Source organism: Pyrus communis, chromosome 12 (genome assembly GCF_041283825.1).
Source record: "Pyrus communis isolate YQ-2024b chromosome 12, ASM4128382v1, whole genome shotgun sequence".
NCBI lineage: Eukaryota > Viridiplantae > Streptophyta > Magnoliopsida > Rosales > Rosaceae > Pyrus > Pyrus communis.
This window is the reverse complement of record NC_142576.1, coordinates 25,702,836-25,724,043: the sequence shown is the minus strand read 5'-3', so window position 1 is coordinate 25,724,043 and position 21,208 is coordinate 25,702,836. Positions and strand designations below refer to the sequence as shown.

At 37.3% G+C, this 21,208-nt stretch overlaps 1 protein-coding gene across 4 annotated transcripts; it reads left to right on the top strand.

Annotated features, from left to right (window-relative positions):
* Positions 1-156: 156 nt before the first annotated feature.
* On the top strand, positions 157-19,439 carry LOC137744755 (protein SWEETIE). 4 transcript variants are annotated; one of them, XR_015954114.1, is made up of 48 exons: positions 157-637; positions 991-1,198; positions 1,433-1,539; positions 1,915-2,151; positions 2,272-2,361; positions 2,457-2,544; positions 2,673-2,734; positions 3,048-3,152; positions 3,711-3,800; positions 3,922-4,002; positions 4,252-4,320; positions 4,432-4,557; positions 5,455-5,558; positions 5,922-6,054; positions 6,179-6,285; positions 6,512-6,622; positions 6,783-6,950; positions 7,110-7,196; positions 7,343-7,436; positions 7,576-7,644; positions 7,720-7,842; positions 7,923-7,991; positions 8,077-8,181; positions 8,326-8,414; positions 8,931-9,087; positions 9,703-9,852; positions 10,083-10,132; positions 10,260-10,359; positions 10,458-10,514; positions 10,598-10,665; positions 10,764-10,857; positions 11,125-11,321; positions 11,811-11,955; positions 12,058-12,126; positions 12,761-12,817; positions 13,024-13,110; positions 13,220-13,348; positions 13,451-13,654; positions 13,737-14,198; positions 15,400-15,465; positions 16,235-16,332; positions 16,437-16,538; positions 16,701-16,839; positions 17,091-17,401; positions 17,488-17,622; positions 17,711-17,875; positions 17,969-18,094; positions 18,288-19,439. XR_015954114.1 is itself a non-coding variant. In XM_068484550.2 (48 exons), the coding sequence occupies exons 1-48, from the start codon at positions 473-475 to the stop codon at positions 19,281-19,283; spliced, it is 6,840 nt and encodes a 2,279-aa protein (XP_068340651.2). In that variant the 5' UTR covers positions 157-472; the 3' UTR covers positions 19,284-19,439. The 4 variants fall into 4 exon arrangements, 2 of the variants coding, with proteins under 2 accessions (XP_068340651.2, XP_068340650.2); XM_068484550.2 differs by having other exon boundaries at positions 16,440-16,530; XM_068484549.2 differs by having other exon boundaries at positions 16,437-16,530.
* The last annotated feature ends 1,769 nt before the right edge of the window (positions 19,440-21,208 follow it).

Here is a 21,208-nt window from a genome sequence, read left to right as displayed (position 1 = left end):
TCGCAGTTTGTGTTTTTTGCTTTTTTTTCACCCAAAATTGTGAAAAAAAGTTGAAGCTGAATGTTTATCAAACATCCCAGCTTTTTTTTATAGTCATTTTTTTTAGAATCACTTCACTACCAAACTAGGCTATATTTTGTGTGCCAAACCGAACCATTAGAACATAAAGTTTAGGAGGGCAAATTAGAAGATTCGCCAACGGAATTGGGTGGAAAATTGAAATGTGAAAAAACTCTCATTCCCTGCTTTTTGGTCCCAAAGAAAAGAACTTGCTCTCTGCGTCACTCCACCACCACCTGCATCGCGCGCCGTACCTCCTCAACCAGACTGTACTGACCCCACAGACACCATGACGGTGAAGAGTCTTCGTCCCAGTCCAAATACCAGAGTTTCAATGTTGTTTACTTCTTGTACTGCTTGAGTTTTCTCAATCTTGTTCGTCTTCCTTGATCATTCTACTGCCGCTTCCACGATGGCGAAGTATGTGACAACAGAGAATGCCCCCCTCTCTCAGTTCGGTGTACTGGTAGCGCAATTGGAGTCCATAGTCGCCTCAGCATCCCATAAGCCTCCGGAGCCACTTCTATGCTTCGATCTCCTCTCCGATCTCATCTCCACCATTAACGAAGAGCCCAAGGTCCCTCTCACTCCATTATCTTTCCACTTTTACTCAGTTTTTATTACATTCTATTCTGCACCCCAATTACGATTTGATTTGGTATATATGTAGAGCCTCCTTCGGAATTAGACTTGATATTTTCCTTCCTTGTTTACCCATAGTACTGGCGAGGCGACTGAGGAATCCGCATCTTAATTTGATTGATTAGATCCTGAATTCTTGTAAATAGTTCAAATTGTAGGGGCTGAGTTATACATATCAGCACTTGGATTGATTAGATCTTTAGTACATTATAGTATTTGTAATGAGTAATGGATAAATTTCTGTACGTGTAAACTGTTAACGGTCGGCGTGGAAATGATGACTTGCAGGAATCCATTTTGTTGTGGCAAAGGAGATGCGAGGACGCATTATATTCCTTGCTTATTCTTGGTGCTCGGCGACCTGTCCGCCATCTGGCTTCAGTTGCTATGGCGAGGGTTATATCTAATGGAGATGGCATTTCTATATATTCTAGAGCGAGCAGTCTCCAAGGCTTTCTCTCTGATGGGAGAAGGAGTGAACCGCAAAAACTTGCTGGTTAGTTGAAATGACCGGCTGTTTCCACTTTTATGTGTATTTTGTGTAAACTGGTAATGTACCTCTTTGGTACGTAGGTTATCTGGTCTAACTCATAACCTGCTTCTATTTGTTTATATTTATGGTTTAACTCAGGCATTTTCCTGATTTAGTGCACTTAACGTTTTCCTTTTTCTGTTTTGTGTGTGTTTTGTTTTAACATTAATAATTATCATTTTGAAAACTATGATGTAGGTGCTGCACAATGCTTAGGAGAATTATATAGACATTTTGGGAGGCGAATCACATCGGGTTTACTTGAAACGACTATCATTGCCATGAAACTTTTCAAGTTTAACGAGGTAGTTTCATTGTATCTGCAATTTTGCTCTAATATTTTTAGCTTTTTTCCTTGTATTCTGTAAACTTTCATTATGAAAGAAGTGGAAAGGATGAAGTGTCTTTGTCATTTTCTGCACCAACTGAACAATGCTGCTTTTGGGAACTCTATGTTCACACTAACATTTTTTCTGCTTCAACTAGTATAGGACCCTATGGTCATTCCAAAATAGTTGGAAGTACTGGTCAAGACTCAAAATACTTTAATTAAGTATTCTCCCCCAAGTATCTCATAGGCTTACCATATGATTGAATATTGAATATACTTTATGTTTTCTTTTTGGGTTCTTGTTTTCTCTTGTTTGTTGCACCTCTAAGTTGAACTGCATGTAACTCAGGAATTTGTGAGACAAGAAGCTTTATATATGCTTCAAAATGCTTTGGAAGGCTCTGGTGGAAACGCAGCGGCTTCAGCATATACAGAGGCATTTCGTCTCATCATGCGGTTTGCTGTTGGTGATAAATCATTTCTTGTTAGAATTGCTGCTGCCAGATGTCTGAAGGCATTTGCCATTATCGGAGGACCGGGTCTAGGGGTGGGAGAACTAGACAGTTCAGCTTCTTATTGTGTCAAGGTAGATGCTTTTCATTGCCAAGTTTTCCTTGTTGGTCTTGTACTTCTGAGTGTTTCAAATTTCAGTCTTAAAGATGCCAATGTTATAGTTCTTTACTTACCCATTTGGCCGGTATAGTAGGCCCTTGAAGATCCTGTTTCATCTGTCCGTGATGCATTTGCTGAAGCATTGGGTTCGTTGCTTGCTCTTGGAATGAATCCTCATGCACAGGTTTGCATATGTTTCTGTGATATTTTTCCTTATCTCTTTGAAGTTTCATCTACCTAGGTCAACAATCTAACTGTGATGTGTTATATTGCTCCTAGGTTCAACCAAGGGGGAAAGGACCTTTTCCTCCAGCAAAGAAACTGGAAGGTGGTTTGCATAGGCATTTAGCTTTGCCTTTCACAAAAGGTATTTTTGTAGTTTTCCTGCCAGTGTGGGTGCCCACTGCCCCTACATTAAGACTTTTCCTGCTACTGAACTTGAAAGATGTTCATAATTCATGGGATTAGTGAAACTACAATTTTTCCAATGTGTAGTTGGAGCTCGGTCAAAGGACGTGCGAGTTGGCATAACCTTGTCTTGGGTATTCTTTTTACAGGTAGATGCTGATATTGACTTCCTCTCCTTTTTCTTTCCCCTCTCCTTTTGTTGTTCTGGTGAATCTTGAGTTGAATTCCATGGAATAAAACCATATTGAATAAGGATAATTTATTTGACAAGAAAGTGTTATCATTTAACAATATTTCTGCTGTTATCTTGGTTTCACTGCATTTAACGTCTGTTTTGTCTGGTGTTTTCCCCCTAAACCAGTCTGCCCTCTGACAGCCCTAGGTTGGAGTGGAGTTGCAGTTATTTAACATTTTGCCTGGGTAGTAGTGCATGCTTATCTATTATTGGATTGTATATTGCAGGCTATTCGTCTAAAATACATGCATCCAGATAGTGAGCTACAAAACTATGCAATTCAGGTTATGGAAATGCTTTGTTCCGATAATTCTGTTGATGCCTATTCACTGGTATTCTTCTACAAATTCATGGCCTTCAACTCTTTAACATTATGTAGATTCTCTTTTAAGCTGTCTTTGTAAAAAAAAATGATAAAATTGTTTCTCAAAAAAAAAAAAAAAAAACCAAAAACCAAAGCTTAGAGGCTACATTATTTGCATGAGTTCAATAACTTCAATTACAGGTTGTTTTATGCCGCCAACATGAACAATGTGATATATTTTCTTTAGCATTTTTGAGAAATAATTACCGATGCATGTCTAGATGTTCTGGAACTTGAAGGATGAATGTGTACTCAGGTTCCAAGGCTGTGATGCTATTTTTTCTCTTTAGCTGCTGAATAAGGATGAACTTATCAGTATATGAAGCATTACAAGTTTGATGCATCATGCATTGAAAAATAAGACAGTTACGCCGTTATGTACATGACCAAGCTTGTTATTACCTAAATCTGATGGATCCATAATATGAGTTACTGTAACAACTTCATTGATTGCTAATGTTGTCATGAATCTTCTTATTCTCTAATTTAAAGAACTGACCATTATCCCTCATTTGCTTTACTCAAGGCTTGTGTTCTTTATATCCTTCGTGTTGGTGTTACTGATCAAATGACAGAGCCTACGCAAAGGAATTTTTTGGGATTTCTTGGGAATCAGGTTATCTAAAATTATTTCCATTTTTGTTGTCATGGAGGTGTTCTTTCAATTAAATCTTCTGATGGCTACCCGTTGTTCTATGCCATCTGTTGGTAATTGAATGTTTTTATGAAACTTGCAGCTTATGTCTCTAGATGCCAGTCCTTCCATGAAAATTGCTGCCCTACGTACTGCATCATATACCCTGAAAACGCTGGGAGAGGTAAGTGTCTCTTCAATGATATATATAATCAATGATGACTTTTAATTTTTGTGTGGTCATACCGTTATTCACATATTGATCATCTGAGGAATTATTCCATTAAAATATTAATGTGGTATGTTCACATTATCAGTTATATCTTGAACATTTTTCTTGCTGATTAACATCATAGAATGGAAGAACACCATAATGTTAGTTGTTTCTCTTGTAGTTAACTAGGTACGTTGTGCTTGCTCCATCTATTTGCAGGTTCCTGTTGAATTCAAGGAAGTTCTTGACGACACTGTTGTTGCAGCAGTATCTCATTCTTCACAACTTGTAAGCTCATGATTTCTTTCTTACTTGAAGGCAAACGTCTTTGGTAGATTAAAAATTATTATGCTCCTTTCATTTCTCTTAGTTGAATTTTGATCGATAATCTTTTGTCAGGTTCGAATTGAGGCTGCTTTGACATTACGTGCACTGGCTGAAGTTGATCCCACCTGTGTTGGTGGGTTAATTTCTTATGGAGTGACCATGCTGAATGCTTTGAGAGAAAATTTGGCATTTGAGAAGGTGCGATGTGATGTTGACTGTTATGCCTTCTCGACTTCATTTTATTGATTTCTGGTCAATTTATTTGTCTTATGATAATATATGTAGCTTATGCATTCATTTGCAAGTTTTGAAAGCTTTTGTTGGTGGTAGTAGTAGCTGTTGTTGCTTGTTTGTTTTGTTTTGTTCTGTTTTTGTTTGTTCTTTTACCAGCATGCCTATGTCAGTCATAGTGCCTTATCAAACTATTCCTGTTTATCTTGATGGTAATTGCCCAGATTTTCTCGCTTCCTGTTTTCTGCTTTCCGGTAGTGGCTTCATATTCTAGCTGCTATATGTTCTTTTTGCCTATGCCACAGTTTTTCATGCTGTCATCAAGTGCAATTGGCTTTATTGGCATTGTCCAATGGGGATGGGTTAATAGAGTCCAGAATTGCGGGTAGCCAGATAAACTGATACCAGCAAATATTTAGGAAATAGAGCCAGCAAGGAAAAGGAAGAGGCAACTATGGTCTCAAGTCCTCAATTATTTGGAAGTGCTGATCGTTTGCTTAATTTTTGACCTTTGACATATTTTGTGATTACCATTTGAAGACAAGGGTCTGGTAACCTGAGCTGGTGGTATTTCTTTCAGTTGATGCTTCTACATATAGTCTCCCACGTAAATTACTTCTTTTTGCCATATTTTATTGGTCCTTCTCATGAAGCATCCAACTTTTTGAATTTCTTTTTTGAAATATCAATGTGTTTTAGAGCACAGTTTGAGGTTAGCAAACCACTTTTAGGAATCTTGGGCCAGTGGAATGATGACAAACTTTTCATTGTCATTTTCTGTTTGTTGATTGTAAGCATTCTTTGGAATGTTTCCTATTAACTATGGCATCTGTTAAGTAAATTGCTCTTGTTTATGTTTCTCAGGGGAGCACTTTGCAATTAGAGCTTGATTCTTTGCATGGACAAGCTACTGTCTTGGCAGCTCTGGTGTCCATTTCCCCAAAATTACCTCTCGGTTTTCCTGCCAGGTAATGGTGTCATCTTATTTTGTGTGTCCACAAGGAACAAATAAGAAGTAGATATCTATAGGAGATACCAGTCATTGGTGGTGTGGTTTAGCTGTAATAGAAGAAAAAGTAGTAGATACGTTGGTTATTTATCACGTTTTTTCTTAGCATCACTTGTCAGAGCAAATTCATTCTTTTTGTTTCCTTATCTTTAATTTGTTTTCTTTATGTCATATATGCTGCTGGGGGCCGTTGGATTCCACTGTTTCATATTTGGCGTAGATTTATGTTGTTATGGTCATTGTTACATTCAACCTGTTTTCTTTTCCAGTCACTGTAAACTGTTGGTTTCTTAAAGCTAGTTTTTACATGTTACTATCCCAGATTGCCCAGGTCAATCCTTGAAGTTTCAAAGAAGATGCTGACTGAATCTAGTCGGAACCCTCTGGCAGCTACAATTGAAAAAGAAGCTGGGTGGTTACTTTTGTCATCCCTGTTAGCTTCTATGCCAAAGGAGGTAGAAGATAATCCCTGTTTCTTTTAATCTACTTTTACCTTTCAAGTCACAGGCCAAGGAGCTTGTATTATTGAATTAAAAGAGAGATTATTTCTATGTTAAGGGATCTTCTTCATGCATGCAGGAACTTGAAGACCAGGTTTTTGATATTCTTTCCTTGTGGGCTTCCCTCTTTACTGGAAATCCAGAAGATGAAACTAACCATACTGGAGATTTGATAAGTAGGATTCGGTTAGTATGTACTGTATGATTTCTGTAAACAGGCTTATGTTCGTATATTCCTCAAACTCTCAGTTTACTGCACTTTCCTGCCTCTGTCTTTAAACTTTTGAGATTCTCTAGGTATAATGCATCAGTCATTGCAGTACGATTGAACTATCTGATAAAAGTTAGGGCTCGAGCATACATGACTAATGTCTTTTCCGGTGGTTAACACTTTCATCTTGCTGCCTTGTAGCATGTGGTCTGCTGCAGTTGATGCACTTACTGCATTTTTAAGATGCTTTCTTTCTCCTAATGATGGGAATAATGGGATTTTGCTTCAACCTGTACTTGTATACCTGAGCAGGTGAGTTTGTTCTATCACGATTTTGTTCTCTAATTTGTTCAATTCATGGTTAGTTCTAGTTGCTGCGTGTCTTGCTAGTTTCATATGCTCAGTTTAAGTCAGAAGCTGTGTTACTTTAGATCATGCTCAAAACTATTTTCTGAGATGAGATGGAATGCAGGGCTTTATCGTATATATCACTGATAGCGGCCAAGCAACTGCCAAATGTGAAGCCTGCTTTGGATATATTTATCATCAGGACATTAATAGCTTACCAGTCTCTTCCTGATCCAACAGCATATAAGAATGACCACCGCATGGTTCTTCAAATTTGCACAAGTCCATTCATGTAAAGTTAGCTGCCTATTTTACTGTCCCATCACCTTGCATTCGACTTTTATTTTCTTTGTGTCATAAAGAAAAGGGCATTAATTCAACTGTCAAGTCTTGTTTAAATGTTATTTTGTGTCTGACGTGGATGTTTTTTTCCTTGTTGCTGACATGAAAGAGAGGCTTCTGGATGTGAAGAAAGTACATGCTTGAGGTTTCTGTTAGACAAAAGAGATGCATGGTTGGGTCCCTGGATTCCTGGAAGGTGTCTACCTTTCCACCGGCTTTGTCTTAAACTATTACTGAACATTGTACTTTAATTTGGTCAGAGCTTCAGAGCTTTCAGTCATTTTCTCTGCTTCTTTTTTCAATTCAGGTGATATTTGTTTATTGGTAATTGTGTTTATTCAGAGATTGGTTTGAAGATGAACTTCGTGCTTTTCAAGGTGGAAAAGATGGCCTTATTCCTTGTGTCTGGGAGAATGAAATTTGTAGCTTTCCTCAGGTACAGTTTTTTAAGTCAGACAAGTTTATTTTAGCTTCTGCTAATGTGTTGAAGCTATTTAAGTCAGCTCCTGTACTTCATGTTAATAGAGACATGCTTCTGTCAATATTGATGTTTACTTTTTAACTTGCCAATGAAGCTGGAACCAGTAAACAAGACATTGGTGAACCAGATGCTCCTCTGCTTTGGCATCTTGTTTGCCTCGCAGGTAGGAAAATTTGTCATATTTGGACTTCTCTTACAAGTGACTGGTAGTTAACATCAGTTGGAACTAACATCCCAGGATAGTGGTGGGATGCTGTCACTTCTTGGAACGATTGAGCAGTGCCTGAAAGCTGGCAAAAAGCAACCATGGCATGCAGGGAGCATAACTAATATATGTGTGGGGTTACTTTCAGGATTTAAGGTGCTGGGTTTTCTTTTCTTATCGACTATATCTTGTTTTGCAATGTCTGACATCAACTCATATTTAAATGCTTTCCTCAGGCTTTGCTTTCCTTGCGTCCCCAACCATTAGCACTTGAGATACTAAACTCAGCACAGGCTATATTTCAGGTGTTTTTATAAAGATGTGTTATTTTTCAGGCAGTGTTGTTCTCACACACCATCTGTACTGACATTTGTTGTCCTAATTTAACAGAGCATTCTGGCAGAGGGAGATATCTGTCCATCACAGCGTAGGGCTTCATCAGAATGTCTGGGTCTTTTAGCTCGTCTTGGAAATGATATCTTTACAGCAAGAATGGTAGTTCAAACATATCAATGTCAAACATCACCTTTGTTCTTTGAATTTCAGTCGTGCTGCTGACTCTGCAGCTTTCCTTTTCTCGTTCTCCCTCTGCCCATGTCTTTCCTTCCCACTCTGATTCATTGTTTGGGTGACACACAGACTAGATCTCTGCTTGGTGACTTAACTGGGGCAACTGATTCAAACTATGCTGGATCAATTGCTTTTGCTCTTGGCTGCATTCACCGCAGGTGACATATTGAACTTCCTTTCAAGTTTGTTATGAATATTTACAGGGATATTCTTACTGGTACTCTTGAATCTTAAGTAGCATATAGAATGTCTATTCTATTGCTTTCTTTTGCTACCTCTTTCTATAAAAGAGATACATGCCTGAAGGCGGGTGTTGTAGTATCACACTTGCATTGCACCTCCCTTGGTATTGAATTTAAAATTTTCCTCAGGATCAGGTTGCAAGTCACAATTCATGAGTCATTTGCAGTTGATATCTAGTTCATATCCGGGGGAGGCAATTCTGATAATCACTTGAACTAAGTCTTTATATGGTTAAACTTTTGTCTGTTTATCACATCACATGCAGATTTTAGGATGAGTTGTTCACTCGTGGAGTTCTGCTATCATCTGATATCTTTGCTAATCTTTTTTTTTTCCTTTGATTTTTAAATTTTCAATTAGTGATCCTTTTGATGGGGATCTTAAGTAGAGGTTATACTTTATCTCAATGTCCTTGCATATTATGCCTGCAGTGCAGGAGGCATGGCATTGTCAACTTTAGTGCCTTCAACTGTGAGCTCAATCTCGCTGCTTTCTAAAAGTTCAATAGCTGGTTTACAGATCTGGTCTTTGCATGGGCTTCTGTTAACCATTGAAGCTGCTGGCTTGTCCTATGTATCTCAAGTCCAGGTAACTCATGTTTTTAATGGTTGTAGTGTGTTAAGTAATGCTGTTTACATTGGCATAATCGGAATACAAATCTTGGCAATAGATGAAAAGAAATTTGCAACTGTTGTGGTATCTTTTTAGTTTAGATTCACTTCAGCGCTCTTGTGAGATGGTAATGTCTTTGTTACTAATTGCTTTGTTATCTTGGATAAGTATGTTGTCATTGATTTAGACCTTGAAGTGATTTGAAAGAAACTGTTGGCATGCTTTGACCTTTGTATCTCTGAGGTAACATGATACTTTCAGGCCCTATGACAGATTCATTTGTAGACTATCAAAGGTATTGGTTATGGATAAATGACATTTGTTTGAATTAAGCTGTTGCCTTGTTTAACTGATACATTTGTGAGCAGTATTGATCTTTCTTGTATTGTCTACTGAAAAGTGATTGCCCTTGTATGAAGTATATAACTGATAGTGTTTTCACCGATAACCTTGAAGTTCTAACTCTGTGTATATTTTGGTAGGTTTTGTTGTTAGAGCAGACTATCATCTTAGATTTGTACCTCTTAGCAGATGAATTGTTAGTTTGTACTTGACTGAACAATGTTCTCTCGTCACATTTCTTCTCTGTAGGCAACACTTGGTCTTGCTCTGGACATTCTTTTGTCTGAGGAGAATGGATGGGTTGCACTTCAGCAAGGTGTTGGCCGTCTTATAAATGCTATTGTTGCTGTTCTTGGTCCTGAACTTGCCCCTGGAAGTATTTTCTTTTCACGTTGCAAGGTATTGTTATCGAAATTTTCCACTGCCTCTGAGCTTCTGCTGTAATACTAATATGTTTTATCATGTTAAGAATTGGCATATTTCAGTACATACTTATTAAGTTTTTAATTATTTTTTGGTGAAATTTCAACGGACTTACTTTCATCTCTTTCCATTTATATTATAGTTAATTGAATTCACAGACTGGTGTCCATTTGTTGATTTTTTTTTTCTAATTTTGATTTTTGTAGTCTGTTGTTTCCGAGATAAGCTCTGGGCAAGAAACAGCAATGATGCTTGAGTACGTATTCCAATTTATTCAACACTTGTTTAGTTTTCATGTAATATGTTCTCTTCTACAATTGTTTGTTTTGTTTTTGTGTTAGAGAATAGAAATTGGCTCCATTCAAAAGCTATTATTGTTGCAGGAGTGTACGCTTCACCCAGCAACTTGTTCTTTTTGCACCACAAGCTGTTTCCGTGCACACCCATGTGCAAACTCTTCTACCTACTTTGTCCTCAAGACAGGTTTTGTTTCTGTGGCTGGTGAAGTTCATATACTTATATATTTCTGCTCCTTTCCATAATATGAAGTTACCCTTTTTTTTCTTTCCATTTTCAAGCAGCCAGCGTTAAGGCATCTAGCTGTTTCCACTCTACGACATCTGATTGAAAAAGATCCGGTATGCCCTCATGTTACTTTCCATCTTCAAATATAAGTCTCATCACAATAAATCAGATCATTCACTGATTTTCTATCATACAGGTTTCCATTGTTGTCGAGCAAATAGAAGAGAAGTTATTTCACATGCTGGATGAAGAAACAGATTCCGAGTATTTACTGCACTTTTAGCCTGGTTTCTTGTTGACATTTATCTGTAGAGAGAGAGTGATGCAAGATAACTTATCTCCCCTTATTTTTATCCTTGTAGGATAGGGGATCTGGTGCGCACCACAATCATGCGATTGCTCTATGCATCATGCCCTTCCTGTCCATCCCATTGGATATCAATTTGTCGTAATGTGGTAAGCTTGTTTAGTCTGTTCTCTTTTCATCCAGAGTGTTATACAGATAGTATGTTTTGGATGTAAATTTTGAAAGAAAAAAAAAAGACAAACTATTTGGTATACTTGAATACTTCTATCCATTGAGCTTAGTTTCTTCTTGTTAATAGAATTATAGTACTTTGTAAATCAGTTTAATCCCCAATTTTCTTGATAGATAAGCATGTTTTTTGTCCTGTCTTGGAAAGGACAATTACTAATTCAGTGAATTGTCAAAATCTTTCTCAGATTCTTGCCACATCAATGCGAAGAAATGCTAATAGTAGTAGCAGCTTAGAAAATTATCCCTCAAAGGGTACAGAGGGTGACCCAAGTGTGAATTTTGGAGAAGACGATGAGAACATGGTTTCTAGCACCATAGGCCCCCATGGTATTCTGAATAGAGATAAACACCTCAGATACCGAACCAGAGTTTTTGCTGCTGAGTATGTGATGATATTTTCCATGCACTACCTGAAATGATGCATTAAATCTACTGCACACAGGCACACCCACAAAAGTGCCCAGAGTTCACACGTGTTGAAGACTGCAGCCTGTGTTTGTGTCGGGCAAGATTCCACAAGGCAGAACATAAACTTTGTATAAAATTGAAACAATCAAGTGCAAGATTATTATACCATGGACCTCAAGAAAATAATAATCAACGAAGCTTGGGATTGATTTTTAAGTAGCAATTCAAATATCAGATGAAAGAAATTTCATTGAGCATAAAATTAGTTTTAGTATGCATACGTTAGTGTACAAGCTAGAAGAACGGTGTAAATGTGCATAGGCCGTGCCTTTAGAAACCCTTTTGTGTTTGACACTTACCAAGGCACAAGCTCCCTCTTCCCTTTCAAAGAACTAGTCATGAACTTTTGTCTTAACTTGTGGTATTCTTCGTTTAATTGATTTAGTAATTTGTTGCTTTGTAGGTGTTTGAGTTACCTACCTAGAGCTGTTGGAAAGAATCCAGCTCATTTTGATCTTTGTACTGCTAGGAGCCAACCTACTAATGGACAGGCCTCCAGTGATTGGCTCGTCCTCCATATACAAGAACTTATAGCCCTTGCATACCAGGTACGGATGTCAAGTTTGTTTGTTCTTTTAAATTTTTACTATGTCCTATCAAATGCCTGAGGAATACATGTTAGAGCTGACATTTCTTGTTAATTTTCATAGATAAGCACAATCCAGTTAGAAAACTTGCAGCCAATTGGTGTGGGACTTCTGGGTACCATTACAGATAAGGTGAGTTTGTATAAGACATGCTAATTCTACTAGTTTATATGATATCGCAGCAGCACCACTTGGTTGGGTAGATTTAGGACTTCTTTAAATGTTTTATTTTATTTTTCATTTTTTCGTTATGTTTCTTAATTACTAATTGAGCAAAAACACCTCAGTCCTTTTGACCGTACAAGCGCTACATGTACACTGTAAGAATAGAGAAATTTGTAAAATAGTGTCATGAGTCATGCTTGACCTCCTAAAATCCAAGCCTTGCTCATATTCTGATATCTAATTGAATGTGATATGTTTCCTATATAGATCTTAATACCTCTTCTTCACATCATATTTTCTGATACATACTTGACTTTTATTTTCATTTTACCTAAATCTTTGAAATAGGAATTATAGTTTCTACTAATTACTACTCCCCTTTCATGTCTTGCTGTCTTTTAATTTACACCCCCTTTTTTTCTACTTCAACACACTCATTGGGCTGAGACAGGTGAGCACCCTATTGTCCATTCTATACGGGTAGCTTATATGTCACTGCTATCTAGCTGGGCAAAGTCTTATAATTTAGATATTTCTTGATTCTTATATCATGTATTTCGTTTTGTTCATATATATTTCTGTCTTGTGATGCTGGGAACAGTTTGAAAAGATACCTGACCCGGAGCTTCCAGGGCACCTCCTACTGGAACAGTATCAGGTATGTCAGAAGTGCAGCAAGTGCTTGTGATTTTCTTTCACTTGCTTCTATTAGATTCCTTGACAGAGATTTGAAATTGCAAAAAGATGTCCATTATCTCTGTTAAAGCTCCTTGGAGGGATTTGACAGATAGTTTCAGTTTTAGATTCGCTTTTACTGGGGGGAAATGGGGGTGTTTTTAATAATTGAGGCTGTATGAAATTCAGGCCCAGTTAGTATCTGCTGTCCGCACTGCCTTAGACTCGTCCTCTGGCCCTATTCTATTGGAAGCAGGCTTCCTGCTCGCTACAAAGGTTCTTTAACAAAGACAAATCTAACTTTATCTTTTCCTTGGTTTCTTCCCTATTTATTTAGTTTTTTTTTTGCGTGTAAGTGACAACGTGAAGTGAATTGTGATTACAGATACTAACTAGTGGAATTATTAAGGGCGATCAAATTGCTGTTAAACGCATATATTCATTGATTTCACGACCTTTGAATGAATTTAAGGACCTGTATTATCCTTCATTTGCAGAATGGGTCTCATGCAAGGTATATAAAAGTCATTGTTCAACTCTTGTTTTATTGTTTTCTTGATTAAAGGAATCCATTTTACTTTTTAAATGGAAAACTAATTTATTAATTGTGATGTAGATCAAGATAAGACTTCTTGCTGCTCATGCCTCTCTCAAATGTTATACATATGCGTTCTTGAGGAGACACCATAGTGGGGTTCCAGATGAATATCTAGCATTGTTACCATTATTTTCAAAGAGTTCAAGTATGCTTGGGAAGTACTGGATTAGTGTTTTGAAGGATTACAGTTATGTATTCTTGTGCTTGCATCTCAAGACAAAGGTCAGCTAAATGATAGGAAAACTGCTAGCTTTCATCCCTTGCATCTGTGCTTTGTTTTCACTAATAATTTCTTTCTTTACAGTGGAATCCATTTCTTGATGGAATTCAGTCTCCTCTGGTATCATCAAAGTTGCAACCTTGCTTAGAAGAATCCTGGCCAGTAATATTGCAGGCAATTGCATTGGATGCAGTTCCTGTGAATATTGAAGAGGAGGAGTATTCAAACTGCACTACTCAAAATAAATCAAGAAATAGCTTATTGTCAGGACATCGCATGGTAGAAATGGAATCCGAAGAATATCAGTTTCTTTGGGGATTTGCTCTACTGGTCTTATTTCAGGGCCAATATTCTACCCTTGGTGAACTGAAAAGTCCAATTTATTTCATTAAAGCTAGTAGCGGTGAAGATTCAGCTAGTGAAGAATTATCTTTCCCAGGAATTAAGTTATATGAAATTGCATTACCGGTTTTCCAGTTTCTGGCGACCAAAAGGTTTGCCAGTGCAGGATTTCTCACTGTGGACATATGCAGAGAACTGCTACAGGTGGCTATCCGTTTCCTTTTCTCTTTCTCTTATTAACTCCTTAATGCTCTAATGTGTGCATAGGCATCCTGTGAAAAGAGCCACATGTTGTCATATGCAGTTTTACGTAGGAAGTGATCATCTTCTATGCAGAAGCGTCTGAATGACTCATTTTACTACATTTCGCTAATCAACAACAACAACAACAACAAAGCCTTTTCTCACTAAGTGGGGTCGGTTATATGAATCCTAGAATGCCATTGCGCTCAGTTCTGTGTCGCATCTTCCGTTAGATCCAAGTTCTCTAAGTCTTTTCTTAGAGTCTCTTCCAAAGTCCTTCTAGGTCTTCCTCTACCCCTTCGGCCTTGAACCTCTATCCCGTAATCGAATCTTCTAATCGGAGCGTTAATGGACCTTCGTTTCACGTGTCCAAAACACTGAAACCGATTTTCTCTCATCTTTCCTTCAATTTCGGCTACTCCTACTTTACCTCGGATATCCTCATTCCTAATCTTATCCTTTCTCGTGTGCCCACACATCCAACGAAGCATTCTCATCTCCGCTAGACCTATTTTATGTACGTGTTGATGCTTCACTACCCAACATTCCGTGCCATAAAGCATTGCCGGCCTTATTGCAGTCCTATAAATGAAAAAAGAAGACTGTCAGATAAAATTATTAATTGTTTCTTCAAATCCTTGGATCCCTATATTTCTGCTCATTATTGTTTTCTTTCCTTTTAAAGTCATCATCTAATTTTAATCTGTTTATCAGTTACAAGTAACGTAAGGGAGTTAATGAGTTTGCAAGTCAAATAGAATAAGTTGTATTCTCTGCAATAGAAAATCTAGTGCATCAAACATACATTGGACAACTGACATCTTTAATGACTTCTTTAATAAAAAATTCCACTCTCTTTATATATTTATAATTTGTAACATTTTCTAAAGATGCAGCATTACAAAGTTTATCAGTGTGGTGCGATGTGGTAGATTGCTTTAAGAGTGAATTGATTTGTATTCATTATTTGTGCTGTTGAGTATTCACGATGCCATATTCACGATGCTATCTGACATGTATCTTATGGGTTCCCTTTCCTTATGACTTGTGCAGTCACCAGTTTTGGTCTTTGTAGTACTAGTACTACCCTAACCATGCACAGGGCACCTGTTGACTTTGATATTCATGTAGTAATTCTTTATTTCATATTTGACTGGTGCAGGTTTTCTCATATTCTATGTGCATGGATAATTCTTGGGATAGTCTTTCAGTGTCTGTTATATCACAGGTAATTATAAAACAAAGAAGTCTTCTTGGATAATTTAAGGCCTTTTTTTAGGTATTATGATGAGTATTATGCTGTTTTTTTGCGTTGATCTTTCATATTCTAAGACAATACACGTGAAGAAGTTCTTACCAATTAATTGAGGCTGAATTATGTTTGGATTTTGAGTTGTTACCTCAGAATGTTATGATTCATTCGTTCATTCAGTTACTAACTATTCCAGTTCCTTTCGTAGCGTCCACCTGCAGGCTGCAACAGCCAACATGCCTTTTTACACTCCTACTGATATTATGAACCATTTGCACTTTGCTAAACTTAAGCTCTTTTATAAAAGCTTGTATGTGGATTTGCAGAACAATAATTTGATCCGCATAACAGTAAATTGCTTTTCATTTACTTATATTTTCTTTCATTTTAGTGCGTTAGCTTGGTAGGAATCATATCCTTTAATAAAGGTGGCTGCATATTTATGTGTTTAGAAAACTGTGGACCGGAGATTCCGAGTTGTAATGTCAAAAAGATTTCTGTATGTAAAGACCTTATAAGAGACTAGTTGTCTGTGTGTAATGTCAGTCATAGATTGTGTATTTTGGTTTTATTTTGATTATTCCAATTGTGAAGAACTTCCCTGAATCTTTTCATGAAGTGGACAACTTTACTTCTTTGGCCAGGGAACCTTCCATTCAAAGGACTTTACAAGAGATTAGTTCTGTGTGCATTTTGTCTTTGTCACAGATCCTGAATTGGTGTTTTATTTTAATTCTTTCAATAGATTGTGAAGAACTGCCCTGAATCTTTTTATGAAGTGGACAACTTTGCGTATTTGGCAATGGAACTTTGTTTGGCTTATCTTTACAAAGTATTTCAAAGGTAATGGAATCTATCAATATACAAATTTATTTTACTTTTTTTTAATTATTTTAAACCTCTGATATCACTCTCAATCAGCTGAAGGTTCATATTTTTGTGTTCAGTAGTAAGGCAATATCTTTGGACAAACCCTCGGAGGATTTGATATCCACATTATTTATCACTGCTAAAACACTCGTAAACTGTTTTCAACCAAAGGTCAGTAGGTGTGTTCATTGTTACTAGTTTATTTATATTGAATGGGAATTATTTCTAATTTATATAATTGCCGTGCAGTTTTTCATAACTATGCTTTTTACAAAATTCTGAACGACTGTATTAACCACTAATTTTTATCTTTTTGCTGAACTGCATGTTTTGGCACGCAGACACAGCTAATCTCTGCTGCATTGGCGTTTCTTTTAATTGGTTACAAGGGAATCAGAGAAGCCTCAACTGAGTTTTGTTTCTCCAAGGTGGACGATTTTTTCAAGTGCACAAGTCTATTATTGAAAAGCTTTATTGATGGTGAGCACTGTGACAATAAAACTGATCTGACCATTCTATTTATCTAATTTGAATAAAAACCAAAGTTCTTCCATATCCTCCATTTTCTTAGTTGTCAACTTACCTTCCAACATAATTTCTACACATATACATCCATTTAAGGCCTATTTTGCTTCTTTCCTTCTATATTCATATTAAAGATTATGCCAAATTTTATTAAAACAGTGGCTTCTTGATTAATAAATTTGGGCTAATCAAAATTCACATTGCAGATAAATCCGGTGTCAGTGAAGATGGTCTTCTTCATATGCAAAAATTATTGGGAACTTGTCTGAATGTGATAACTGATTTGACCGAGGATTGCATTAAGTCCATTCATCTGCAGGAAAATAAGAGATCTGACTTGCACATACTACTGCAAACAAAGCTTGCTTTCTCTCTTGAACAAACTATATCATTTGCCAAGTTGGGTTACGAAATAAATTATCTTGAAGAGAATAGAGATGGTGATTCCGTCTATTATACTATGTTTAAATACTGCACAAAATGTGTCCAAACTGTACTTACCGATTCAAATATACAGGTACATTCATATGCATTCTCTGTACTATTATGGTCATTTTTTCCAAGAATGTGACAACTGATAATATTTTTTTCTATTGTGCACAGGTTCAATCAATTGGTTTACAAGTGCTAAAAAGTTTGGTACAGAAAACCCCAAATGTGGAAGGCAACAATTTTTTAATGCTCTTTGTTGGGGAGCTTACAGCAGATTTTTTTGTGATAATCCAGAATGCTTTAAAGGTGTTTCAGACTATCCTTTTAGATAATTATAACCCCGTTTCCCTTTTTGTCTCTGGTATTTGTCGTTCTGAAGGTCTTTTGTTGACAGAAACCTGTAACTGAAAAATCAGCAACTGTTGCTGGCGAATGCTTAAGACTCTTAGTAGTGCTGCAGACACTTTCAAAACCTAGTGAATGCCAGAGAGGTTTTATGAATTTACTCCTGGAAGCCGTAATCGTGGTTTTCAAGGCTTCAGAAGAAGGTTCTTCACTGGTAATAAAATAAGCAGCCTCTAAAATTCAAAGTTTCAAACTGTCTTTTATCACGTGTTTGACTGATGGTTTTCCAATTATGCATCATTGACAGGAAGTCGATACATTAAGAAGCACTGCTGTAAGGCTTGTTTCTCATCTTGCTCAGCTTCCTTCGTCAGCAGTTCACTTCAAGGATATATTGCTGTCTATGCCTGTAACACAACGACAGCAACTTCAGGTCTCTTTTTCTTCTCTTTGTTGGGTGCTCTTGCTATTGCAGATTCAAGAATGGTATTCTATGCCGTTTATTGGATATGTCTTTCAAAAGTATTTTGCTATTGTTTTGGAACGAACTGGAATACTTGGGAGTCTCAGGCTCTACTTTTTATGGATGCTTACAAACAGAACTTTAAATCCCTTTGTCTTTTCAGGGGTTCATCCGTGCGTCTGTGACACAAGAGCATAATGCAACCCAGCTGAAGCCCACAACTCCGTCATTAGAGATAAAATTACCAGTTCCAACAGAGGCAAGCAAAGAGAAACCTCCACCATCAGCCACCACAGCGCATTCTCCTTCTGATGACCAAGAAATCGAAGAGGCAGAAGAGGATGAAGATGATTGGGATGCTTTCCAATCTTTTCCTGCCACTTTAAAAGCAGCTGAAAGTGAATCAAAAGGAGAAAGCACAGCGGAAGAACCTGACTTGGAAGTGAGTACACAGAGTGATTACACTCATGGAGATTCTATTTCGCAACCCATCAACAACGTAGATGCAGTCGACGATACAGACCATCAAGAGGCTGGTGAAAGGGAGGTGATATCAGATGCCCCTGATGGTCTAAAATCCCCACAGGGTAACGCACCAACCAACGGTACTGAGGCAGAAGAACCCCATGATCTCCAAACTAAGAGCGGTGTTAGTGGACCATGCGATGATCAGCAATTGGAGAGAGACGAGGAAGTGGTTTCCAGACAGGTGGGAATGACATCAGGGTCGAACCAAGTTACTGTGTGCATGCCATCCGAACTTCATCCTATTGATACAGAGGCTGAAGAAACCCATGATCTCCAAACTAATAGCGGCTTTGTCCCACCATGTGATGATCAGCATTTGAAGAGAAACAAGGAAGTCGTTTCCAGACAAGAGGGAATGGCAGCAGGGTTGAACCAAGTGAATGCTGAGCGTATGCCGTCTGAACATCCTACTGGAGATGCTGAACATATGCCAGTTGAAGTGAATTTAGACCATCATTTGCGGGGGGAAAAAGAGAACCCTGGCAATAAACCAGGCCAGGTATCATCGTATCCTCTACCACTTGAGGAAGTATCTGATAAAAGCGAAGACAAGGAAGAGGCAGCTATCGAAAAGTCTTGCCTCGAGCTGCCTGGAGAGAGCAGTAAGGTTAAAGATTCATCGGAAACCTAGACTGATGGCGCCAAGTTAAATTGAGAATTGTAATACTCTTTAAGTTAATGACACTATCGTACTACTTGTAAAGAGTGCAGAATGAGATTTTTGAAATGCTAATAACAGTTTCCATAATTTTAATCATATTTCAAATATCATAAACATTCAAACTCATAGCGAAATTGGTACCATTTAGTTTGAACGTTAAGCTGTTAATTGTTCAACTATAATATAATACCTTAATAGTGTAATCTAACGTCTACATCGTAAAGGGTAACAATGGTATAGCGTTAAGGTAATTATGTATAATATTAAGATAATTAAGTAATTTTGGAGTGTAAATTTGAATGATCACAGTGTAACCTAATGTCCACAATGTAACGCCTTGGTATAGTAATACTAGCGTCATTTGGTGTAATTAAATATAAAGTTAAGATAACTATGTAACCTTAGAATCTAAATTTGAATGATTACAATGTAACCTTACTTAGACATTGTATGTTGACGTCTTGTTGTAACCAAATTAAGACGTCATGTAAATTCATAATGTTTCATAGTAGTAACATACGTATATGCTGTTTTAGTATGTCAATGATGTAATAATAAACGTTAATATTGTAATTCAATTATGTTGAAGTACAAAAACTTACCTTGACAATGTAATAGAATGTCCACAATGTAACTGCCAACCTTGTTATAGTAATAATCACGTCATTCTTTATTATTAACATGAATCTTATCATAATTATGTAACATTGGAGTGTAATTCTAAATAATTATAGTGTATTGGAGTGTAATTCTAAATAATTATAGTGTATGCTAAATGATACCGATGCCTTATTTTTTTTAATAAGGTAATCTCTCTAAATTCAAACTTATAGTTATGGGAGATAATATAGGTGGATTGTATTGAAAAATATATCATAAAATGGGACATGTTAATTATGTTTATTTATAATGACACATGGTATAGCACATTATGTTCCAGTTACAAATTTCTTGTTGGGTAGTGTTTTGTTCATGCAAATCTTGTTGCAATTAATTTTTATGGAAATTTTTAAACAAAAAAAAAAAAAATTGGTAGAAATAAAATTATAAAAGGTAGGTGATTTTTTTTTTCTTTTTTTTGTAACACAAGATTAAATTAATCCGGGTAAAGATGCCAAAGGTAAACAAGAAGGCCTACAGAGAGGCAAACAACCAAACATGGCAACAGAAAATAGGTAGAGGAAGGAGTCACAAGGAGACTGACGCCGCACCTAATGCAAAACGTTACTCCTCACACTACTCACAAACAAACCTAGTGTGGACAAGGAAGTCCATTACAGAGAACATGAACTAGGGAAGATGGAGGTCTGTCCATCCAAACCACATTGCACATTTCCCTACTTCGCCGCTACTCCAAGAGATGCGCAACTTTGTTGGCTGATCTTGGAATCCAAGACCAACGACAGTCATGGAAAGTCTCTTCCAATCTAACACACTGTGAAAGTACAGGGAAAGCGTCCCACCTGCCATTTGAGAGAGAATCCCGCAGACATGAGATTGCATCAGAGGAATCAGATTCAATTATCACTGAATTGCAACCCAATTGGTGACCCAACTCGCAGCCATGCTTAATAGCCAGCGCCCCCGCCATAGCCACACTCTCAGCCTTTATGGGATACTTATCTGCACCCAAAAAATGCCCCACATGGTCCCGTGCAACCACCTCAGCAAAACTCGAGCCCAAATTTGCATCCTAAGTAGCATCCACATTAATCTTAATGACCCCTGAGTTTGGAGGAATCCAAGTCATGGGAGTCACCGATGCTCGAGAACCAGGTATTATACGAGTGCTGGATGATTGGGTAGCTGCCAAGAAAGCCCCTATGGAAGTGGAAATGGTTAGGAGTACCTGCCTAGGATCAATTGGTTGATGGTTGAAAAGAAAGTTGCACCGT